Below are 24628 nucleotides of genomic sequence, written 5' to 3'. Positions count from 1 at the left end.
TCCTGATAATTGGGTAAGCTCAGGACACGTAAGACTTAAAACATTCACGCAGCAACTACATAACACCCTCCAGGCAAGAAAGGAAATTTAAAAAGATACATTATTAGCCTATTTCAAAAAGATTTCAAACATACACACCAGTATTTTCATACAACTACATTGGAGCTGAAATTCTTTACTGTAAATTAACACTGGTTTAATGAGGCTCGTTCTTGCACAGTCACAAGAGAACAGTAATGTGTACCTCGCTCTCTCCCTTCACCTGGGAGCTGTAAATCACTGAGCGACAGGCAGAACGTCGGCCGTCTTTGCTTCCTCAGTGCCTGACAGTGAGCTGTTAGCCGGTTTGAGAACAGGTTAGTCAGAGAATGTTCCATTTCTGAGAGACGGTTCCAGCTGTTGCATTATGAGGTGCTGAGGTCATACTGTACATCCGAGAAGGAGAGAGAAGGAGCAGCTACCTGGTTTTGGGCAGGAGCAGCCTGTTTTGCAGGAAACCGCAGGCGTGATCAGAGACAGGCTACGAGTACGTAGCGCAGAGTACAGTCAGTGTGTCCTTGTGGTCCACTCTGTTCGCCGCATAGTCACTCACTCTTCAATACCAATAAAGGTCCTTCTTTTCCAGAGCTATTCCTAGAAGATATAAAGGCAAATTAAGATATTAAAATGTGTGTGTATGTGTGTGGTGTGTGTGTGTGTGTGTGTGTGTGTGTGTGTGTGTGTGTGTGTGTGTGTGTGTGTGTGTGTGTGTTTGAGTATGGCAGCCGTACCAGAGTCCAGGCTCCCTGCCGGGTCTGTGGGGTCTCTGAAGCTGGAGTGGCCCGTCCAGCTGGACATCATGTTGGTCTTGGACCCCGAGGCCATGCCCAGAGCCATCTCTGCCCGGTCATTGTGGAGGAGGTTGAGCAGGGAGTTGGTGTACTGCTGCCCAGCGATGCCCAAACCCTCCTGAGACAAAGCGTGAGAGTAGGGCATGGGAGGCAGTCCCAGCCCCCTCCCGAAGGGCCAGGGGCCGGGGGCCTCGTCTGGGGGGCCGAGGCCCAGGGGGATGCTGGAGCAGGCCTCCTTAGCAATGCCCAGCTGGAGCCGGCCAGACATGGGGGTAAAGTGTTCCTCAGACCACGACTGTTTTGGAGCACTCCACTGACACGAATTAGACTCAGGTTCTGAATTAGATGTGGAGGGAAGAAAATCACAATTGAAGTGAACAACAGTGTGAAGAATATGTGGCCTATGAGACCATAACATTAGAACACCTGCATTCTAGTGCCGGTGGCCAGTAGGCTAAAGTTCAGTTAGGCATAGACCAGTGGTGTAGTGGAGGGTATACAGAGGAAGGCCTATATGGAGTAGGCCTATACCCACTTCTTAATCCATGGACCCACAGTAGGCCATTACCCACTTATCTCTAAAACCACTAATATTTAAACTGCAACATTTCTGCTACAGTCTACCCACGTCTTTAGTCAGACTCAGAGTAGGCTATACCCAGTTCTTTAGTCACCACTACACCCCTGGCTAAAACTGAAGTTTTCTCACCAGATTTTACAGACTTGCGGATCTTTTTGATCTTCCCGACAGATGCCTTGGTCTTGGGTGCTTTGCTGAGAGCCCTGTTGAAGTGTGCATCCACCATGCTGCCGATGTCACCCTTGAAGTAGGTGAAGAGGACACTGTGCGAATGCTCCTCTGTCTCCACAACTATGGGGCTCGCAGAACGCCCCGCCATCGTTGGCATCAACTCTGACTGAGTTAAAACGGGAGATGATTTGTTAGAGGACTGATCAATGTTCCTGCCGAACAAATAAAGCTTACGGTTTTCAACCAGTTGCATTTTCACGCGAACTGTCATTTGTACACGTGCATCTCAAGTGAGGGTTTATGATAATTATCAAATTACCGACTATATTTGATTAGATTTAATGCAATAATATTGTTGCCTAACATCAGAGTCGGTAAGATATTTTTCTGTTCTCATTTCCTAATGTGGTCGAAACTTTTTTTTTTTCTTTCATCATTCTTACCTGGGCAGGTGAGTTTTCTTTTCAAGAGGAATATTTTGATTGGTTGAAAGTTCAGAAGTCGGTATTGCCCAAAACACCTCCAAATAATTCCATTTGACAGCACTGTTGATACCGGCAAGATCGCGATACAAAACAACATATGCTTCCTTTTCCGCGTTCACATGTTTCTAAGTGTAGCCTGAATGAATCTGTGATCTCTAAGCTGAAAATCCCCTGTGGTTCACTTCGACCTGCCGCTGTCGCAGGGGGGCGTGATGCTCTGTGAACTCAGACAGGTATGGATAGAATGTCACCCAGCAAGTTCCTCCACACCCGAACAGCATCTTAAAACCTTCTTGAGGATCCGCATAGTCTTATGCACTTCTGTTGACTAATATGTAGCCTAAATTGATGCGATGGAACATATACTGTAGATAGCCTATGAATGGGAGTTCTAGCTTAAATAAAATAGACTAGCCTACATGAAATAAAATCGTCTCTTACATAGGTAGCCTAGGCCTAACAAGCCTATCGTACTACGTGCAGCTTATTGTGTCAGAGGTCCAGACTGTCGTTTTTAAAATGTAAATTCCTTTTATTTGAGTTGTCAATATGGAACTACACAAAATGTTTAATATTATTGTGATCTGGTGATGGATTTTAAACTGAATATCATGAAAAATGCCACAGCCAAATATGTTGGTGAGGATAAAACAATAATAACTACCAAAAATGTATAAATGATTTACCACAAAACATTATGTCCATTCATAAGAACAGACAAACATAATTTAAATAGCTTTCAAATAATTTGTTGACTCTAAAAGTAGAATATCACTTATATATAGACAGTTTCCCCAGAAAGGAGATGAAACAACATTGGCAGTAGATGCTACCCAAAAACGAATATAGGAGCAGACGTTTTCACAGTGTGATGCTGAATAGACATGTTGGTCTGAGCCCTAGTGTCTTCCACTACACTCTGGGTGGGGTGTCAGGGCAAAACTGTCACAGTGTGCCCAGAGAAGTTCTGTGTCCCTTCTGTTCTCAGCTAAGCTACGCCTCCTGGTGGTTGATGGGGCCAGAGCCGGAGGAGGAGTCAGAGATCTTCCTGCTGGAGCTGGTGTCCACAGACCTCACAGAGTGAGAGTTCACCAGCTGGTTCTGCTTGGACCTGTCGCCCAGCGTCACAGAGCGACTCCAGTCTGGGGGTCAGAGGTAAAGATGATTACTTAACACTGATCCAGATAAAGGTGCCCACATGATATAAGAACAGTCTGCTGTCTATGACACAGTCAGACAGACAGTCAGTCAGACAGTCAGACAGACAGACAGACAGACAGACAGACAGACAGACAGACAGACAGACAGACAGACAGACAGACAGACAGACAGACAGACAGACAGACAGGCAGATATACAGACAGACTCCATCTCCATTCAGTGGGTTGATGTTGAGACGCTCCAGTCATACAAGTACTTAGGTGTGCACCTGGACAACAGGCTGGAATGGGCAGGAAACACAGAGGTCATCTACTAGAAGGGACTCGACTCTATTTCTTGAGGAGGCTCAGGTGGTTTGATGTATGTGGAAAAATGCTCAACATTTTCTACCAGTCTGTTGTAGTGACTGCCATCGTCTTCGTTGTCGTGTTCTGGCGCAGCAGGATCAAATCAGTGGACTCTGGTCAGGCAGAGGAGCACCTGACTGATTCTGGAGCTCGACTGAACGCCTCCATAGGTCGTCCCTACCTCCTGTCATCAGACTTTTGAATGCAGCCCCTGACTGGTGGGAGGCCATGCCATCACTTTAGATAGACATTGTAGATTGAGATTTTAGATTTTAAATTCTTATTTTTTTCAACTTTTAGTGTTGATTGTGCCTTTTTAATGCCCTTGTGAATGGCTTATGTGTTTATTGTTTTGTTGTTCATGTGCTACAACAAGGGAAAGTATTATTTTTCTTTCGTTCTTTCTTTCTATCATCTATATCTATCCATCCATCCATCCATCCACCCACCCACCCACCCACCCACCCACCCACCCACCCATCTATCTATCTATCTATCTATCTATCTATCTATCTATCTATCTATCTATCTATCTATCTATCTATCTATCTATCTATCTATCTATCTATCTATCTATCTATCTATCTATCAGATAGGCAGACATCTAGACAAACAGCCAGACAAACAGGCAGACAGACAGACAGACAGGCAGGCAGACAGACAGACAGGTAGGCAGGCAGGGAGGCAGGCAGGCAGACAGACAGAGACAGACAGACAGGCAGGCAGACAGACAGACAGACAGACAGACAGACAGACAGACAGACAGACAGACAGACAGCGAGTGCGTCCACGCACTGTACCTAAATAGTCGTTGAGTCTGAATCGGCCACAGCACAGGTGGATTCTCCATTGCTTCCTGACGTTCTCTTTCATCAGACAGTGGAACACAAAGATGAAGAAGCCTGAAACACAGAGTGAGGAGCGCTCTTTCTCAGTGTCACAATCACCAACACTCAAGTGTAAATCACAGTATAGTTCTCCAAAACCTCTACTAGATACTCAGTAAGCAGTGGCGTGGGAAGGATGAGGTTGAGTTTGTGTGCTGCCATTGAGGGCTCCCCACCCTGCAGACTGTTGAAGACGGCGAACACGTAGAGGAGGGGCACCTTGGCCGGACCCCAGGCGAAGAACTCCACTATCCAGGTGAGGCCGAGCAGGAAGGTGAGGCTGGCCACCACCCGCAGGTCGTGCAGCGAACCCTGGGTGTTCCCGGCAGGTTTGTTGATCCCCATGTGCCGGATCTGGACCAGGACCACGACGAACACGGACACGTTCATCAGCAGCACCAGCAGAACGAAGGCCACCACCGTGACGTAGCGGACGACGTCGCTCTGCACCCAGCAGCTGAGAGCGAGGGAGAGAGGGAGGGAGAGAGAGAGGGAGAGAGAGGGAGAGAGTGAGAGATGGGGAGAGAGCATCAAATGTATCAGCTAAACAATGACCCTGATCTTGAACCATGCAGGGCGACCACTCATCATGCTGTACTCACAAAGGCCCTGAGTGCTGCAGATGCTCTGTGCCGTCCTCAAACAGGTTCCCGTAAGCGTCCGTCTCTATGGCCAGGACCAGGGCGACCATCACCAGAGGAATGCCTGTGTGAAAGCAGAGAATCGTCCCTCTTTATTCTGCTCCTCCAGATCAGGGTCAGTGGGGAGGAATCATTTTGTTTTTATATACATCCTTTTTTTTTTTGTCCCATTTTCTCCCAATTTGGTAGCCAATTACACCCGATATACAGTACTGTCCAATTGCAAAAACTACTTGGCTGAGTTCCGAATCACCTACTTCTACTTTTTACTACCAGTACGTATTACAGCTGTCCCTAGAAAGTACATAATGTACTTTGCACGCAGTATGCATCCAATTGGGACATACTACCTTGTCATAACATTGTGGCTTGACATTTGACCACATCTGTCACTGTCCCTGAAGCGACATTCGTCCACAGCTGGGATTCATCAAAACACCTCCGGCGCGACTCACACATGACATAATTTCTGCTGAGCACAGGGTTGCGGGTCATAATAGCCAGAAAAGTATGCCGTATGTAGTAGGACATCCTGGTATTTTTGCCATACTGCATGCCATACTATGTATTGGGACATACTACATCAATTTTTGCCATACTATATAGTATGGAAGTACGCAGTCCTTCACTCTCTCGGCTCGTGAGCGCGATTCCAGCCCCACATGGGGTCGCTGTGGCGCAACGAATCCTCGAGCTGGGACCCGGCCATACTCGGATCTTTTGCTTCCCTATGGAATATGTAGAGTGGGTCGTATGCCCACCTCCCTTGTTGTCTGTAAAGCGCATTGTGTTGCCTCTGGGTATGAAATGCGCTATACAAATAAAGCTTTGATTGATTGATTGATTGATCTGGCGATACCAGGGCGAGGAATCATTTATTATCGTGAACACAGTTCAAAGAAAACGAAACCGTAACGTTTCCTTATCAATGGATTCATGGTGTTTTTTTTCAGTATCAGAACAAATTCCTTGCAACGCTTTGACGGGACAACTATTTATCTATGGTCCTCCCAAATAAATTAAAATCGTATGAGCTTGTTTTCTGTGGACAGCCTTACCCCATCCAATAGTGCAGAACTTGAGCACGTAAGAGGGGATGTAGACATTGAACACCTTGACCAGGGCGAAGTACATGTGGACGGCCTCCAGGCCCATCCAGGTGAAGGACGCCAACAGGAAGTAGTGCAAGCTGGCTGCCGTGGCGATGCAGAGGCCGTGGCTGTTGAAGGAGGAGAGCCAGGAGTTGAGCAGGAAGATGAGGTTCAAGCCCAGCAGAGCCCCTGATAGGTTCATCAGAATCTTGGATGGGTAGTCCCTACGCAGCTTCCTGTGTGTGTGAGAGAGAGAGAGAGAGAGAGAGAGAGAGAGAGAGAATACCCAGATGAGAATTAGGAGATGAGAGACAGCAGGGCGTTGGGTGTGGATGTGAGAGACAGCAGGGTTCAGGAGGACAGCATTTGAGGAGGGAAAGAGAAGCAGAGGAAAATAATATATAGGCAACAATTTGCTGGCAAAAGAACGTACAGTACTGTAGAAAGGATCCCAACTAATAGTGTGATCCCAACACTGTAGCCGTAATTAATTACTGTGAGGAAATAAAATAAAGTTAAAGCATTTTTAATTCATGGTATTTTAGTTAGGGTACTTAAAGTATAACTTGAATTGTTCGTAAAGTGCTGTAAATATTTTTAACAGTTGCTCTCAATTAATTACAGTGTGAGTATAATACTGGCCCGTCTAACTGACTTGTCGTCCATATTGTCCGGTTCAGATGGTCAACTCACCCAAACGCCGTGTAGGTCAGCAGACTGATGCCCAGGAAGATGGAGGACACCCCACAGCCCAGATAGGAGATGAGAGTCAGGATCTGGCTATCTGCTTGACCAATGGGGGTCTTCGACACATCCTGTAAGACGCCACACGACTCCAAAGTGAATAACGGTGCGATGCTGCATGGAGCTGTACCAGGTAGACTTTAGGTGTGGGTTTCATTTTGAAGTCATGGTCATTAACCAAGTCAGTGTGACTCACCAGGAGCACACCGAAGTGTGTCAGGTGATTACAGTGACAGCTGGTCCGATACTCAGAGATGATCACTGTGTCACACCCGCTGTCATTCCAGCCACCTTGCCCACCTGACACGCATACGTATGATATTTGATGAGCAGACCCCAAGCCACTCTGCGGTCTGCACACACACACACACACACACACACACACACACACACACACACACACACACACACACATACACACACACACACACACATACACAAGTGTACCAGAACATTTTACACCAATCATCTAAATCCTCAATTGTAAACGCTCAAAGAGGAACTCACCATTGTTCTTGAAGTCCCAGTACACACACCGTACCTGGTCGTCCGACTGAGGGGCGAAAACCAGACGTCATTAAACTCAAAAAGCAGAATGGAAACAGCCCTTTCTGATTACATAGGGCACCGGCGTGTCACCTCCTTGCGCTTGTGATGGCTGAATGTCAGCACCACGGACTGTTTGAGGTTGCTGATGATGCTGTCGTTGACACTGGCAGACACCACATAGGTGTTCAGTATCCCATTGCTTTCTGGATCCTGTAGATGAATTATGAACAGAGAACAATGGAACAGTGTTGGCCATTATTTTGACTCTTGCATGGACCCAAACAGATTGCTCAACAGTTTTTGGACATCCTGCCATGTGGCACATATTTTTAAGAATTAAGGTTAAATTATACACCAACATTAATCATACACTGATGAAATCCCTCTAGGGCTTTTTAATAGTTACATGTATACATGTTCCCTGGGCTGTTGTATCTCTGAGTAAATGAAATGGATCATGTCTTCGTGTGAGTTCTGGTGATACCTTAAAGAGCTCAGGTGTGCCATAGAATTGAAAGTGGACTCTGTGCGTCTCTCTGTGGTCCTGAGGGAGGAGGTCCTGAAGAGAGGAGGGCAGGGCGATGGACGCCACGGTGCCGTCGAACGGCTCACTCACGAACCACTGGTTGAGAAAAATCTACCCAACATAAAAAGAGGTGGCTGAATGAGTAAGAAGTAGCCGATATTTGCCATCGTTAATTCTAGGGAACAGCGAACGTAAGCTATTTAACGTTAAGTCTCACTTTCATGGGGGAGCTGGGATCATTTTGACAGTGTATAGCAGTGAAACCATAATTGCCACGTTTGGTTTCTCAGAATCCTTTTTTTACTACAGTATGTCTATTTCCTCATTGGTTAACCCAGGCTGGAGGCAGTGGGTCACATACTCTCTTTAGTTTTGCAACAACCTCTTGTGTCTAGTAATGTAAACTCCAGTGACCTGTTTACCTGAGGAATGCATTTCTCCACTCATTCAAGGACATGACCCAAACAATGAACCGGATCGCTGATTTTCATCTCGGACTCGTGACATGGAATCACACACAACATTGATTTGACTGCGCCTGTACACACACGATTATGCCGAGCTTTGGTGTCACTCAGTCAAATCTGGTACATGGTTGAACGGTGTCTGACCTCTGGCGCCACACCAGTTGAAAACGAGGAAACACCGAAGGTCAGCCCATGGAACTGATCTGGGTCAACGTTGACCATGGAGAGGGCCAGTGAGGGGACGGTCACGTTGACCGACTCCCCAGGAAAAACCATCTTGTCCCCAATGCTGTCTGTCAGATACAGGATCCTACGATCCGGGAAATTACATACATGCCCAGAAGGATGACAGAAAAGTTAAAAAAATTGAGCGAAGGCATACAGCAAAGGAGAAAAAGCCTGAATCACTAGGGCATGATGGGAACTCACATTAACTGGACACCACCCTATATTCCTCTCCCCCATGTTCCAGACTCACCCTTCAGACACCAGACACAAGTTAGACTGCTGCATCCCCAGGAGGTCACCGATGATGCTGATGATGTCACTTCCGAGAGATTGGGTCACGTTGCTGACCCCCACAACGTCACACAGCTTCTGGACCACTGTGACCAGGTCACTGGGCGTCAGATCCCCCTCTGGACTAAGCTCAGAATTCACCAGGTCCTCAATTATACCCACTACTTCAGCTGAGTTATCTGGGAGAAAAAAAACAACACCATAACCAGCATTCGGTTTGCAAATGGAGTAAGACTGCAAATTATCATCTGGATAATATTAAAATTAGAGAAGGTTCTCTATTTAACAAGATAAATTTCAGTCATATAAAGTGTTCTGAGGACTTACTTGCTGTGACGGTGACATTGTCCAGATCAGAGAAAGTAAAGACTGGCTTGCATTCGCTAAAGTCTGGCTCCTGCCACGTGGCCTTCCCAGTGCCAGCGTCTAAATGACTGCGGACAGGATAGGACCAGAGACACAACGCAGAGAACAATCAGGACGAGGCGGTCTCTTCTCTCCCGATACGGCTCTGGCTATTACATTTTAGATAGTACTTTGTTATTATGATTATGACAGCGCAGTCAGTGATAGGGATACTTTGATTTAGTGCATGCTATTCCAAAGATGCCTTCCAGGCTTGGTCTGACACAGTCACACTGTAGCTGAGGTCAAAGGGCTGCAGCCCATTCAATCATAAACCTTCTCTTCCATGCTTGCTTTACCACCAACTGCATGAACATGATTTTCTTTAATAAACATTTCACTGCCCAGAAAACGGCTCAGCCTCCACCGTCATGAAACTGATTACACCTATCATTCACTTATTGCTGTTGTGTGGTAACCTTATTAATATTGATATAATATACGATGACAATATTATATGAGGTGTCCGAGAATATTTTATTACACTAATAATTCATTTATGGGACATTGTTTCCTGCTTGGCCGCTGGCTACAGCATGAGTGATCCATCAGTACTGGTTAAGTTGGCAAGAGACTGTGTGTACACAAGGGAAAGACCGTCTGGAACCAGATTGTTTTAATTGAAGGAGGATTTTTTTTTCCGCTTCGTTGAGCCATCTCCATGGCAACAGGTGGTTGCACATGTGAACAGGGCGAGGCCGCGCTGAGCGGGTAAACGCATCGAAAAAGGATTACTTTGATATATTGTACGCATATTCTCAACCTGACAACGTCTACAATGCCTCAGCCACTGTTTGTTTTATAACACAGTGAATATCATTCTTTCAATTTTGCCTGGATGTAGACAATTATAAATATATTATTAAAAGTATATAATGTGCCACACTATCTGATTTATTCATGATCCACCTAATCTGTCACATCCATGTGGGGATCTCACCATGGCCAGGGTCTGCGTCAGAGAACTTTCCGACGGATCCAGCCGCTTGGCACCGACGGAAGCTAGAGGACACACTCTCTTTCTGCTCTTTTAAAAACAACCACCTTGTCCTGCGTAATGTGACTCACCACAGCCTGTATGCTCTCTCAGAGGAGGTTCTTGTGCAGTACATGGCCTCGTTCTCCTGAGGCTCTGCTGGGGACCATATGAACTCTCCGTAGTAGATGTTCTTAGTCGTGTCCTCTGGGCAGATCCCTGGCTCTGTAAAGCAGGTGTGCTGTCTGTGACTCAGGCAGGACACAGGCCCCCGTTCCAATACGTAGCAAAGCTGTCCTTCCCCCTTTGTTAGAGAGTCGAGGAGAGGCCTACTGTACCTATGTGCGTTATCTCACTGGACAGTGCCTGGATGCTGCCGCTGCCGTTGCTGTGCTCTGACATCAAGAGATTGTATATCTGATACTTGGTCTCTGTGGTGTTCCGTGAGCCTATCGCCTGAATGTGGAATGAACAATCATACCTGAGGGGAAAAAACACAGGACAGATGGACATGTAGCAGCTGGGAGAGGCCAGAGAGGGCGATAACACATCACATGATTCAGCAAGTGACTGCGTCAGTTAGCGTGCGGCATCACGGCTAAGCAAGACTGTTAGAATTTCATCCACCAGCGGCTCTATCCCTCTTTTGGAGATCAGTTACAAACAAAATGTCTTCAGTGTTGAGCCATTCTATTCCCTGTTCCCCTACCATCTTATTACTGAACGACTTCTCCTCCCTGAATCTAACGATTTTGGTGTGCCTAACCTCTGCTAAAAAGATGATAGCTTTAAGATGGAAGTCCCCAAACACCTTGCCATATCAGCAGTGGGTTACATCAGTGGTAGACCTAGCCTCATTAGAGATGTCAGTAGCCCGTATGCATGGGGCTAAGACACAAAATATTGAGATATCTTTCTTTGAGCGTTATTTGTTTAATTTTGAATTTCAGTGTGTTGAATATCCCTCATTGTATTTCAGGATTAATACTTATTTGCTGATTTACTTACCTTTTTGGCGGGACCTGTGGGTTGGGGGGTGGGAGTTGTGTATGTCTGTGTGTTTTGTATTGTGTATTGCTGTTGTATTGTTGTCTAATGTTCTTTTGTGTATTTGTGTTTTGTGTATTGTTGTTTAATGTTGTATGTTCTCTTGTGTTTTTGTGGCAAATACTTTAAAATGTAATTTAAAAAATTGATCACAAAAAAGAAAGAATTTCATCCACCAGCGATGACTTGAGAATTTTGCCTTTGTCTTCTTGCAGCTTGTACTTACTGTGTCTGTCTCAGCCAAGAGGTCTAAAAGAGAGAAAGCATACATGGATATAAAGTAGCCATTTGTCATAACTAAACTTTGTATTGCTACTAAGCACTTATTTGTTGACACAGTTATGAAACATTATTTGAGGACAAGGTCATAGAACAGTGTGGCAATAAAGACTATGCTTATCATTAATTGTTACCATGGTATTTTATCACTGGTTACTTATTGGACAGATTATAATTTGTTTACCAGTACTTAAAAAAAGGAATTGCACCGACTGATCCATTTCCTCTGTTAACCTGTGTCTAGAATAAAAGGTAGGCTATGCTTAAAACATGCTCACCATCTCCACATCAGTCATCTCTGCCATATGGTTGATCCTATAAACAGCATGGAGCAATTTCAATCGTAAATTCATAAAATCATAAATCACACATTCGTTTTCTTTCAGTTTAAGACATCACCTGCAAAAGGCACTGTATAAATTCAACGTATTCATGTAGAATGTAACCAGATATTACAGTAAGGCCTGTCATGAGTAAATCCAGTAGTTAGGGCTTACCTGAAAACTTCCAAGTTCAACACCTTCATCTTGTACGGCGTAAGCTTCACCTGAAGCTGTTACCCAAAGAGATGGAGCCTGAGTGACAGGCCCTGCTCCAGAGAGAGTTCTTAAGTGTAAATGTCACAACGTACCTCTCTTACCCATTGCATGATGGTATCCTGGGGTGTCTGAGTCTCATCTGTCATATTCAAGCTCAGCTGAACTCTAAAGAAGGTGTCCTTAAAGTCTACAAACAACAGTTCATGTAAGCATTCTATGTCCACTCTCTCAAAGCATAATTATGGCAACTCACATCTTGGGACACCTTACAATAAATATCCACAGCACTCACAACATGTAAACAGGACAAACATAAATTGTTGAATCATTCACTTCACACAATCTTTGACGCTCAATCTGTTCATTTAGAGGTCTGTAAACAACCTCTCTTGTCTATGAGGTGTGTTATTGACTAACCAGCTCCTGGGTCGCTCCTAGTGGTAGCGATTACAGGCAGCACAGCGCCACTGGTAGTGGGTGGTCCCTCGGTGGTGTTGGTGACCGTAGGTGGTGGTGTTGTCAGCGTGGGTGTAACATCTGAAAAGAACAAGATATTACCCCTCATATCTCACTGATATCATTCTGAACAGGCCATCTCTTCAAACAACACTCTTGCAGGGTGTTCCTCAGTCAAGTCATTACAGTTTAGTGAAAACAATATATGTGTGTGAGCTTGCGTGTGTGCGTGTTTGTGTGTGCGTGCCTGTGTGTGTGTATGTGTGTGTGTGTGTGTGTGTATGTGTGCGAGCCTGTGTGTGTGTGTGTGTGTGTGTGTATGTGTGTGAGCCTGTGTGTGTGTGTGTGTGTGTGTGTGTGTGTGTGTGTGTGTGAGCGTGTGTATGTGTGCCAGCCTGTGTGTGTGTGTGTGTGTGTGTGCGTGTGTGTGTGTGTGTGTGTGTGTGTGTGTGTACTCACCTATAGGCCGTACACTGAGGCTACTAGGGTCTGCAGTCAGAGTAAAGTGGCTCCATGTAAAGTTTGGCCTCAGCATGTCCGATATGCTGGCTTGAACCAACGCAACATCATTTTCTGGTTTCACACTCACATCCACCAGACTGCTGAAACCAGAGAGTAACCCGTATGCTACAGTCAGCCAACCAGACTGCGCACAGTAGGAATAAGCAGTGTTCATTATGCTGAAATATGTATTGTAACAATAGACCTATACAGTACAGCCTTGATCAGGCTCACTTTAATATTTGAATGATGACTGATGATTAAATTGCCTCTAATAGTTTTAGCTTACCAGCTGCCAAAGGTTGAGTTAAACCTTTTCTCAGTGTCCTGGAAACAAGAATATTTGCATTGTTTAGCGTACAATTGTTAGCCTTGGCTATGGCGGCTTTTCAAGTTTTCAAAGGCTGTGAGGATATACTGTATGTGCAAATCAGGCTGAAGTGTACATCCCTGTTTCAATGACCCTATAGAACACAGCGTTGTTATCTGAGGAGGCCTTCAGTGACGCTCCTGTCAGCCTAGAGTGTCTCTGAGGATATTGCAGCCCCTTATTGTGGAAAATCGAATTGAGGCCCTTGATAGGGATGTACAGTACCTGAACAGGCTGGGAGCCTGGGACGGCGGCGCCATTACCTCCCCCACACGCCGGGCTGCATGGATGGACACACAGATAACAGAGATTAGAGCCTGTGGTCAGATAGGTCCTAATGAGTGTGCTGGACATGGCTCTTGAACATCTAGACAATGTTCCCACTGCACGACACGCACATGAAGAAAAATAATACACACACACTATTAACACACATACTATACACACGCGCACACACACACACACACATACACACACAAACAAACAAACACACACACTTGACACAGAGACAGTACGTTCGCATTACTTCCAGACACTTCAACTACCTGGGAGATGAGACATGGATGTGATGCACTGAGATATTTGAAGGAAAAATGCTCTCCAGCTAATGAAACAAGACAAAAGAGACAAATTATATATTATTATATATTAATTTACATTGTAATTATTCCCATGATATCCACTAATAAAGGTTATTATGACACAGCAGTGTAATTGATATAGCAATGTTCTATCGTGTCTCCTCACCCATTTGTGTATGATATTCTCCAACTTAATTAGAGGCTTCTCATGAGGCGGTTGTTGTACGATTGTGGTCTTCATGTTGATTCTGTACGTAGACCAAGCTGAGAAATATACATGAGTAATTAGCCAGAACATTTTATTGACAACATATTCCATTATTGGAGAGGGTAAGAGACTCGTGACAGAGTCAATCCTTTTAATAACTCACACAAAACACGGACAGAAACGTAGAACGGAATGGAGTAGAATAGGGAACCCACCGCAGGCGACGGCGTCGTCCTGTTCGGTGGAGCAGCCATTGTAGTCCCAGTCCCGCGCGTCCCACCTCACCACGTCCCCGTCGGTGCAGCTCCGGTTGTGGATCTGCTCAGCCGTCTGCTCCTGAGCCCACATCCTGAACAGGCTCATATTGCCCATAAAGTTCCTCCCGCTATGCACCGTCAGCTTGCCGTCCTCCAGGTTGTGGAACTCCCCCAGTGTGAGGGTGCCGTTCTGGGCCAGTCGCCGGGGAAGCGTGGCGTTGACGGAGGCCTCCAGCCAACTGCTGCCGTTGACGTAGAGACGGAGTCGGTGGAGGGGACCGGACCAGGTGATGCAGACGGTATGCCAGATGCCTATCGCCAGCTCGTGTTTCACAGAAAACTCCTGGCCGAAGAGCGACGCCACCAGCCAACCCTTACTGCCGGTCAGCCCTAGCTCGACGTGACCCTCGCCACGGGCTTTGTAGACGAAGCCGGTCCAAGCGGGGGCCTCGGCCAGCGGACGGAGGAGTATGCACGCACTCAACTCCTCCAGCGCCGGCACCACACACTCGCGGTCCAGCTGCCACAAACACTTGAGCCCACTGAAGTTGACCTTCTTGCCCCACAGGCTGGGACTAGAAAAGCCTGGAAAGCACACAGGACCCACATAACACTCTGTGACATAGACAGTTAAACAGTGCCATAAACAAAAAAAATTATAAGCCTTATAAATTATAATTTATATTGTCTCAAAATCACTTTATTGGGCCTATAATTATACCGGAGCACCGATGCCAAGCTGAAGCCAGGACCAGCAGACAGACAGCTATGGAACAGGGACTTCTGACCGAACCCATGACCGGTCTGTGTGAGAGAGAAAAGAGATACCATCTGTCATAGCGTAGGCTACTTGCCACACCTGATGAAGACGCTTATGTTTTATCAGCATTATTATACAGATATAAGACACACATTTACAGTATGCAGTACTATTTACCCGTGGCATCCCCCAGCGTATTCCAGAAATGCACCCTTTGTACAAACGAGTCAAATGAGTTGTAGATACTGGACACCAAGAGAGTACGTCTTGAAAGATAGAAGCATTCTCTATCTGTACACCTCCTTCCTCTCCCTTTAGTACCCCGAGTTATTCATTAACCACTAGCATAGCAATAAACTAAACCAACCATGAGAACATAAACCTTGATGTAAATGTGTTATAAAATAAGTTTCCCAGGACCTTTGGCGTGTATGAGTAGGCCTAATACACGTCAAAGTTTAAGTTTAATTAAGTTTCTTATTTTTTTGTTTTGTGATGTGTTTTGTTCTCTTTGCTAGGCTCTCTAGGCTACTGTAGGCCTACCACTGTTTTATGGACTAGGGCCAAAAGCCAACCATGTCTAGAGAATGAGGTATTGAGAAACATAGTGTCTAACAGATTGCCGGCTGTGGCTCAGGGTAGAGCGGGTCGTCCAGTGATCGTAAGGTCAGCGCTTCAAATTCCGGCCACTCCTGTCCACATGTCGAAGTGTCCTTGGGCAAGACACTGAACCCCAAATTGCTCCCAATGAGCAGGCTAGCACCTTGCATGGCAGCTGCCGCCATGTGAGTGTATGTGTGAATGGGTGGATAAAAGAGCTATATAAGTGCAGTCCATTTACCATTTATAACAGAAACAGTAGGCTATTATGCGTCAGTAACCCAACTTGACATCCAATATGCAAAACCATGCAAAACCTTCAGACAGAGACAATATTTAGGGATATCATATGTTGATAACATAATTCAAAAGGGAAATCTGAATGCGATAATGAATCCCCTGGGTGTGTGCGTGTGTACATGAGTCCTATGTATGTGCCTGTCGTAAATGCTATGCAAACATCCGATGGTATTGTCGTCCAGGTTTCTGGTTCAGAAGACCATGTCATGTTAACTCCTCAAACAAATCTAATTAGCTTCCCTGACTGGAGGTCTGACCTCCTCTGCAGGCTGGATGGAGATGAGGATCTGCTGATCTTCAGGCCCTTCAGTGCCATCTAGTGGTCATTTAGCATTATTCAAGGGTCATGACTTTTCACTTAGCACAGTTGATCCTTTTAGAATGAATTAATGAATGCCTTTGGCGTGAATAACCAAACTGTACATGCCTCACTGCTTGTGGAGAGACATGGAGGATGGTGTGACTGGGGTTTCCCCACTAACAGACTGGATAGAAGGAAGCCCATAACACAGAACAGGGCAGGGTGGGACTTTCCTGCCTCACTGCAGGTGGTGCTGACCAAGATGCAGTCGACTATTTAAGAATTAACTGCTTTGATCTTGCCTCAGTTGTACCCCTTCTAGAGGAACCTCCATTTCCTGGGAGACGGCATGCTCTACTATGGAGGCCTCCACACCGCACAAGGCCCTTCGTCTGGGCAGTATTCAGCTCCTGCCCCCTCTGTCTGACCAGGCAGACCAGAACCCCGGGGCAGGAACCTGAGAAGGCCAGCCAGCCCTGGTCGATGCCAGCCTTGAGCAGGTGTTCCCTCACCCCTCTGTTGATCCAGCAGGGAACCTCTCTTGCGTCGCACTGCGGGAACGCCAGGTGGAGATGCGAGATGGGGGGCAGAGGGGGGATTCCCATGGAGCTCTCCCACCATTCTGGACTGTTCGTCTGCAGAGTGAGAGGGGCTGGATGGAGAGGGGAGGTAGGGTGTGTTATGTACATGGCATGCTATAGCTATAATAAAGTGAGATATATTGTAATTTGTATTGACGTGACGGCAGCCAGACCAAGTGTCTGGGAAAGAAAACCACGAGCAGTCAGGCCAGAGGATGAGCTTGAGGAGGAGATGGACCTTGAGTCTTTGCTTCAGTGCCATGATTATGACCGAAGACCAGAACCATCTGCTTTGGATATGGCCGGTGAACAAATACAGGCCCAGCATCTCTTATCAGAGATCTTCCACTCAGGGGTGTCTAGTCCATAAGTAGGCTGAGCAGTGAACAATTTAATTATTTCCACACAGAAAAAAACATAAGGGGTATGTATGGCGTTTTTTTTTCAGACCAAATTTATTTTTATCTACAATCTTCATGAACATTCACAGGTATGTAGTACAAGCAATTCTGATCTGAGATCTGCCACTCAGGGGTGTCTAGTCCATTACTAGGCCGAGCAGTGAACAATTTAATTATTTCCACCTTAAAAAAAACATAAGGGGTATGTATGGCGTTTTTTTTTCAGACCAAATTTATTTTTATCTACAATCTTCATGAACATTCACAGGTATGTAGAAGAAGCAATTCTGATCAGAGATCTGCCACTCAGGGGTGTCTAGTCCATTAGTAGGCTGAGCAGTGAACAATTTAGTTATTTCCACCCAGAAAAAAACATAAGGGTTTATGGCGTCTTTTTTTCAGACCAAATTTATTTTTATCTACAATCTTCATGAACATTCACACGTATGTAGTACAAGCAATTCCGATCAGAGATCTGCCACTCAGGGGTGTCTAGTCCATAAGTAGGCTGAGCAGTGAACAATTAAATTATTTCCACCCAGAAAAAAACATAAGGTGTATGTATGGCCTTTTCAGACCAAATTTATTTTTATCTACAATCTTCATGAACATTCACAGGTATGTAGTACAAGCAATTCTGTTCAGAGATCTGCCACTCAGGTGTGTCTAGTCCATTAGTAGGCTGAGCAGTGAACAATTTAATTATTTCCACCCAGAAAAAAACATAAGGGTGTATGGCGTTTTTTTTTCAGACCAAATTTATTTGTATCTACAATCTTCATGAACATTCACAGGCATGTAGTAGAAGCAATTCTAATCAGAGATCTGCCACTCAGGGGTGTCTAGTCCATTACTAGGCCGAGCAGTGAACAATTTAATTATTTCCACCTGAAAAAAAACATAAGGGGTATGTATGTATGGCGTTTTTTTTTCAGACCAAATTTATTTTTATCTACAATCTTCATGAACATTCACACGTATGTAGTACAAGCAATTCTGATCTGAGATCTGCCACTCAGGGGTGTCTAGTCCATTACTAGGCCGAGCAGTGAACAATTTAATTATTTCCACCTTAAAAAAAACATAAGGGGTATGTATGGCGTTTTTTTTTCAGACCAAATTTATTTTTATCTACAATCTTCATGAACATTCACAGGTATGTAGAAGAAGCAATTCTGATCAGAGATCTGCCACTCAGGGGTGTCTAGTCCATTAGTAGGCTGAGCAGTGAACAATTTAGTTATTTCCACCCAGAAAAAAACATAAGGGTTTATGGCGTCTTTTTTTCAGACCAAATTTATTTTTATCTACAATCTTCATGAACATTCACACGTATGTAGTACAAGCAATTCCGATCAGAGATCTGCCACTCAGGGGTGTCTAGTCCATAAGTAGGCTGAGCAGTGAACAATTAAATTATTTCCACCCAGAAAAAAACATAAGGTGTATGTATGGCCTTTTCAGACCAAATTTATTTTTATCTACAATCTTCATGAACATTCACAGGTATGTAGTACAAGCAATTCTGTTCAGAGATCTGCCACTCAGGTGTGTCTAGTCCATTAGTAGGCTGAGCAGTGAACAATTTAATTATTTCCACCCAGAAAAAAACATAAGGGTGTATGGCGTTTTTTTTTCAGACCAAATTTATTTGTATCTACAATCTTCATGAACATTCACAGGCATGTAGTAGAAGCAATTCTAATCAGAGATCTGCCACTCAGGGGTGTCTAGTCCATTACTAGGCCGAGCAGTGAACAATTTAATTATTTCCACCTGAAAAAAAACATAAGGGTGTATGGCGTTTTTTTTTCAGACCAAATTTATTTTTATCTACAATCTTCATGAACATTCACACGTATGTAGTACAAGCAATTCTGATCAGAGATCTGCCACTCAGGGGTGTCTAGTCCATAAGTAGGCTGAGCAGTGAACAATTTAATTATTTCCACACAGAAAAAAACATAAGGGGTATGTATGGCGTTTTTTTTTCAGACCAAATGTATTTTTATCTACAATCTTCATGAACATTCACAGGTATGTAGTACAAGCAATTCTGTTCAGAGACCTGCCACTCAGGTGTGTCTAGTCCATTAGTAGGCTGAGCAGTGAACAATTTAATTATTTCCACCCAGAAAAAAACATAAGGGGTATGTATGGCGTTTTTTTTTCAGACCAAATTTATTTTTATCTACAATCTTCATGAACATTCACAGGTATGTAGAAGAAGCAATTCTGATCAGATATCTGCCACTCAGGGGTGTCTAGTCCATTAGTAGGCTGAGCAGTGAACAATTTAGTTATTTCCACCCAGAAAAAAACATGAGGGGTATGTATGGCGTTTTATTTTCAGACCAAATTTATTTGTATCTACAATCTTCATGAACATTCACAGGCATGTAGTAGAAGCAATTCTGATCAGAGATCTGCCACTCAGGGGTGTCTAGTCCATTAGTAGGCTGAGCAGTGAACAATTTAATTATTTCCACACAGAAAAAAACATTAGGGGTATGTATGCCGTTTTTTTTTCAGACCAAATTTATTTTTATCTACAATCTTCATGAACATTCACAGGTATGTAGTACAAGCAATTCTGATCAGAGATCTGCCACTCAGGGGTGTCTAGTCCATTAGTAGGCTGAGCAGTGAACAATTTAATTATTTCCACCCAGAAAAAAACATAAGGGGTATGTATGGCGTTTTTTTTTCAGACCAAATTTATTTGTATCTACAATCTTCATGAACATTCACAGGCATGTAGTAGAAGCAATTCTGATCAGAGATCTGCCACTCAGGGGTGTCTAGTCCATTAGTAGGCTGAGCTGTAAAGGATTTTTATCCTTATTTTAGTTAGATTGTCAATGAACACGCTGAGTGGTCGATCAAGCTGGTTTTAAACAAAGTACAATAGTTTATTCTATGTTACGATTCTGCAGAAGCGGACCCTCGCACCGGAAGTGATTCCAGGCAAGAGTGCCGAACGTGAATAGGGTTCGTTGGTTTATACAGGAGAAGAGGAAGTGACAGTTTCAGGGGAAAGACAGGGAAGTGATGTCACACAGGGAGGGATTTGTAGTTCTAACAGACTGATCTATGAGAACGAACTACAAAGTTAAGATTACAGTCCAGGGGGGAAAACAGAACACTTTGTTGAGACTTGAAATTCATTCACAATTCCCCACTTTGTGGATTAAATATCCACAACTATAATAGAAATGAAAGAATCAACAATGTGAAATCAAATTATAAAATAGGCCTATCATAAAAATAATCCAACATCTTTGGCAAAAAACCCTATTCTACACATATGGAAAGGAAGTAATCTATTTCTCCACCAGGTGGAGCATAATAAAGATTTAACAAACTCAAGTTATTTAACACACCAAGATCATTTTCTTCTCATATGCAATCACTTACCAAAACTCCTCACCTTAATTTGGCATAAGCAAGGTAAAAAGATACCATGATTATTAATCTAAGACATCATATATTCATGACTGAGTGGGACAAAACCCTATTTGTTTTAGAAGAACCCTTAAATTCAAATTAGAACCAACAGATTATGTATCAAAATATTCCAAATAGTCGATGTCAATGGCACAGACATCATCAAGATCTTGAATTGAATTAATAGTAAATTTAACTTTTTCTATCATTATTTAGGCAGCATAGGCATATCTGGAACAGCATTTAAACATACACTTAAGAATATTTAAAAAATAATAACGATGAAGAACATGCATACAACTGAAAACACACATATTTGAGAATATCCAGGACTTGCAAAAGCATTCCATTTAGGAACATTATCTAAGATCTGAATACCTTTATCGTTTGCTTCATGGAACTCAATGTAGCATTGGGATCTGAACTAACCGAACAGCAGATATAGCCAGTATTATCTCTAAGGGAAGTCTATTTTGTAGCACAATCTTTTCCATGTAATTTACTTCTGTAGCTAAGGCTGAAATTACTTGGTATTGTGCGATAATGTGTCATGCGTTCATGAGAGAAATAATATACTGAAACTAAATAGAAAATTCGAGACAGCTCTATGGTGTCTAGTTTGATTGCTGATGAATTCCCTGCATTTGAGTGTGATCAATCTTCTTAATCCTGGACATTACATGAGCAAGATAACATTCATATGACACTGTTGCAATTTAAAGTTGAATACGCTATTTCCCTATAGCTCAAAAATACGCCATTTGGAATGGCTCTCTGAACCTTAATTCCACATCTCATAAATCTGCTTAAACACTAATTTGTCCTAATCTATGTGTTGTATCTGAAAATATTAATACATGCTGTGATGTATTGAAGAGGTCACTTCAAATTGTTTAACTCGCTTTTCAAGTTCAGCCCTGTGGATGCAATTCTGTTAGGCTTCATTTTGATACTTGGTTGATGTAGTTAGGTGCATAGCAGTTAAACACAGTTAAACACAGTCCCCTGAGAATAGTCTGGAACAGCTCTACAAAGATCAACTTTATAATTATGAATTTTCAATACTTCTATACCCACTCTAAACTAAACTCCAGTCACAGTTTCAACAGTATAACCTGGAAATCTCTGTTGCTTTCAAATCTTATATATATATATAGAATGTAGTATTTTCCATTCATCTTCGTCTACCGTATAGACTCAACAGTCAAGTGGAGTGCAACATTCAAATAGGACAAACGCTTGTCCACGTTGCCATAACGATCCTGAGAAGGAGGTGACAGGCAAGGTCATTTCTTTCAATAGCTCCTCCTCAGAGGAAGCCACAGTGTGGTGGCCCATGATTGTTTTTTTTTCTGAAGTGGCGCTCAGAGTTGTCATCCTGACAGCAATGAGGCATTACTCTTTGTCTGATTCCTCATCTGAGACCAGAGAGTGAGCTTTCGCCCTGGTGGTGACACAGGATATTGCATCCTGGTTGTTGGAATTCCCAGGCCGGGTGGCCTCGTCCTGGTTTGGAACCAGCCTGCAGTGGCTGGCGTGTACCCGCAAAGTCCTCTCTGCTACGTCTGAGTTAGCAGCAGGAACTGATACGGGCCCAGCCAACGGGCACTCTGGTTTCAGGTCTCTGCTCACAACCCATTGGCCTGGTTGGAAATGATGCAGGTCAGCTCTCTCAGGTCGGCAGAGACCTGTGAATCCACAGGAGAGACAGCATAGACAAAACAGGACCGGACCGCAGCTTTTAGCAGCGGAGTTAGCAGCCATACTGGACACAGGATACTGGACACAGGATCAGAGGTTTCAATAGGAGCTTGGCCTTTGCCACCATTTCTTCTTCAGCTCTGCATCTCGTTCTTTCAACTACTTTCTAATTTCCTTCAACTACAACCTCCTCACTACCTTCAATTCAACTTCCTCACTACCTTCTTCACTACTACTAGTCTGTTTCATTAGCAACAACCAGTTAACTTGATAACATCCTTTACTCCCCCTCTTTTTTGAAACATGATCTGGTCAGTGTGCTAATTTGAAAACATAATGAAAGCATGGAATATGCAGTATAGGTTATGCTAACTATGAAATGAGCATTCATTCAAAATCAGAGTGAGAGGAGAATATCTGAGAGGTTTGAGCGTGGCTTAATTGATCTCGTTCAATATGTTGAGTCATGTCTCTCTGCCTTCTGGAGGAGGAAGCAGAGTTAAGAATAGTGCATCCTTGAAATGCACGGTCAACAGTTCAGTCTTATTAAATCAGCAGCCACGCTGTGTGTAGGTGCGATGTAAATTATGAATAGTCACAACATGCAGGACATGGATAAAATCGCTTGCGCAATGCTACTAGGTCTAAAACAGCGTCAGTGGTAGTTGCCACTGGTTTCAAGTAGGACCCAAGTCCTTTTAACAGAGTCAAGTCTTTTTAGTCAGAAATACTTAAACAGAGTGCATTAGTCATCGTCAAAACCAGTCGGGCTCGTCAGTCCATGTAATCTTGTCAAGTGGAGCTAGCTTTTGTCTAATGAGGGTTGTCTGCTAAATCAGGGATAGACTCTGCAGTAGTCTATTACCAAGCAGCCTTTGTTTATTTATCATTAGTAAGTGACCAAGGTAATTAACCTGCTCACGCACCAATTAGATTTAGGTCTTAGAAATTCTATGGCCATTTCCTAAAATAAAACAACATATTCGTATCATCAAACCATGAGTCCTTGTTTCTAACAAGAAATTGTTATTCAAAATAATCATTTAAAAAGGGGAGCGCCAACACATTATGTAAAACAGCGCCCTCTAATGGTGAAAACAAAAATTCCCTTAAATCAGGGTGAACAAATGGAAAAAAAATGCATTACTCATACCAAAACAATAAATGAATAGCTTCATATGGGGTTCTCAAATCATGAATAAATATAATTTATCTAAACCGCTCTCAAAAGAACACTATGGGTGTTATAAGTTGAGCTCAATTTCAATAACCACATTTCTGCATTTGAGGACAGAGGGTTATGAGCACTCTTAGGACGTGATGGTTCCTTGGGTCTGACAACCACTTGGTTACTATTCTTAAATTTAGCCCAGATCATATCTATCTCTTACCCACAGTCAGTTGGGCAACGTGGGGTTGAGGCGGTTGACCAGTGTCCCCACGAACCAAGGTGTCAGGCCATCTTAAAATGGGAAGTCAGTTACCCCGGTTGTATCCAATTCTTGGGGCAGCCACCATCTCTCGTCCCGTGCCTGTGTCTACTCTGTAAACAAACTGCAGATATAATTCGTGACACATTTGTTTTACCATGCAGCTGTCTCCGTGGGCCGTCAGACGCACAGACAAAGCTGCATGGGCAGTTTACATACAATAAAAGACAGACAAAATAAAAGACATTTCAATTTCTCACCACTCTTGTGGGTAACACCAATTCTTAGAAATTATGCGCCGGAGGCACATAAACATAACAAAATAAATCATAGACCGCAGTTTTGATAAATTGGAGTGATGTCTTTTCTTTTTTTTTTCAAGAATATGTATCTGAGCATATTAAGTTAACATGACAAATACAGTGAATTGAGGTTGAAGTTAGCATCATCTAACACAACTTTAAGTGGCAGTCATTTCAAATTATTAAAA

The 24628-nt window shown here is 43.7% G+C and overlaps 1 protein-coding gene across 1 annotated transcript; it reads right to left on the bottom strand.

The window, feature by feature from the left end:
* Positions 1–3059: 3059 nt before the first annotated feature.
* On the bottom strand, positions 3060–17183 carry adgrg4a (adhesion G protein-coupled receptor G4a; the record flags this gene model as incomplete). The annotated part of the gene is made up of 18 exons (XM_084448640.1): positions 3060–3208; positions 4375–4476; positions 4638–4918; positions 5064–5166; positions 6161–6429; positions 6887–7008; positions 7134–7237; positions 7445–7490; positions 7577–7696; positions 7971–8123; positions 8624–8789; positions 8958–9177; positions 9326–9432; positions 10472–10604; positions 10736–10860; positions 13797–13851; positions 14576–15202; positions 16937–17183. The coding sequence occupies 18 exons, from the start codon at positions 17181–17183 to the stop codon at positions 3060–3062; spliced, it is 3129 nt and encodes a 1042-aa protein (XP_084304766.1).
* Positions 17184–24628: the final 7445 nt, after the last annotated feature.

This window comes from Borostomias antarcticus (genome assembly GCF_949987555.1).
Source record: "Borostomias antarcticus genome assembly, chromosome: 14".
Lineage (NCBI taxonomy): Eukaryota > Metazoa > Chordata > Actinopteri > Stomiiformes > Stomiidae > Borostomias > Borostomias antarcticus.
The sequence above is the reverse complement of the archived record's forward strand: the minus strand, read 5'-3'. Positions and strand labels throughout refer to the sequence as shown.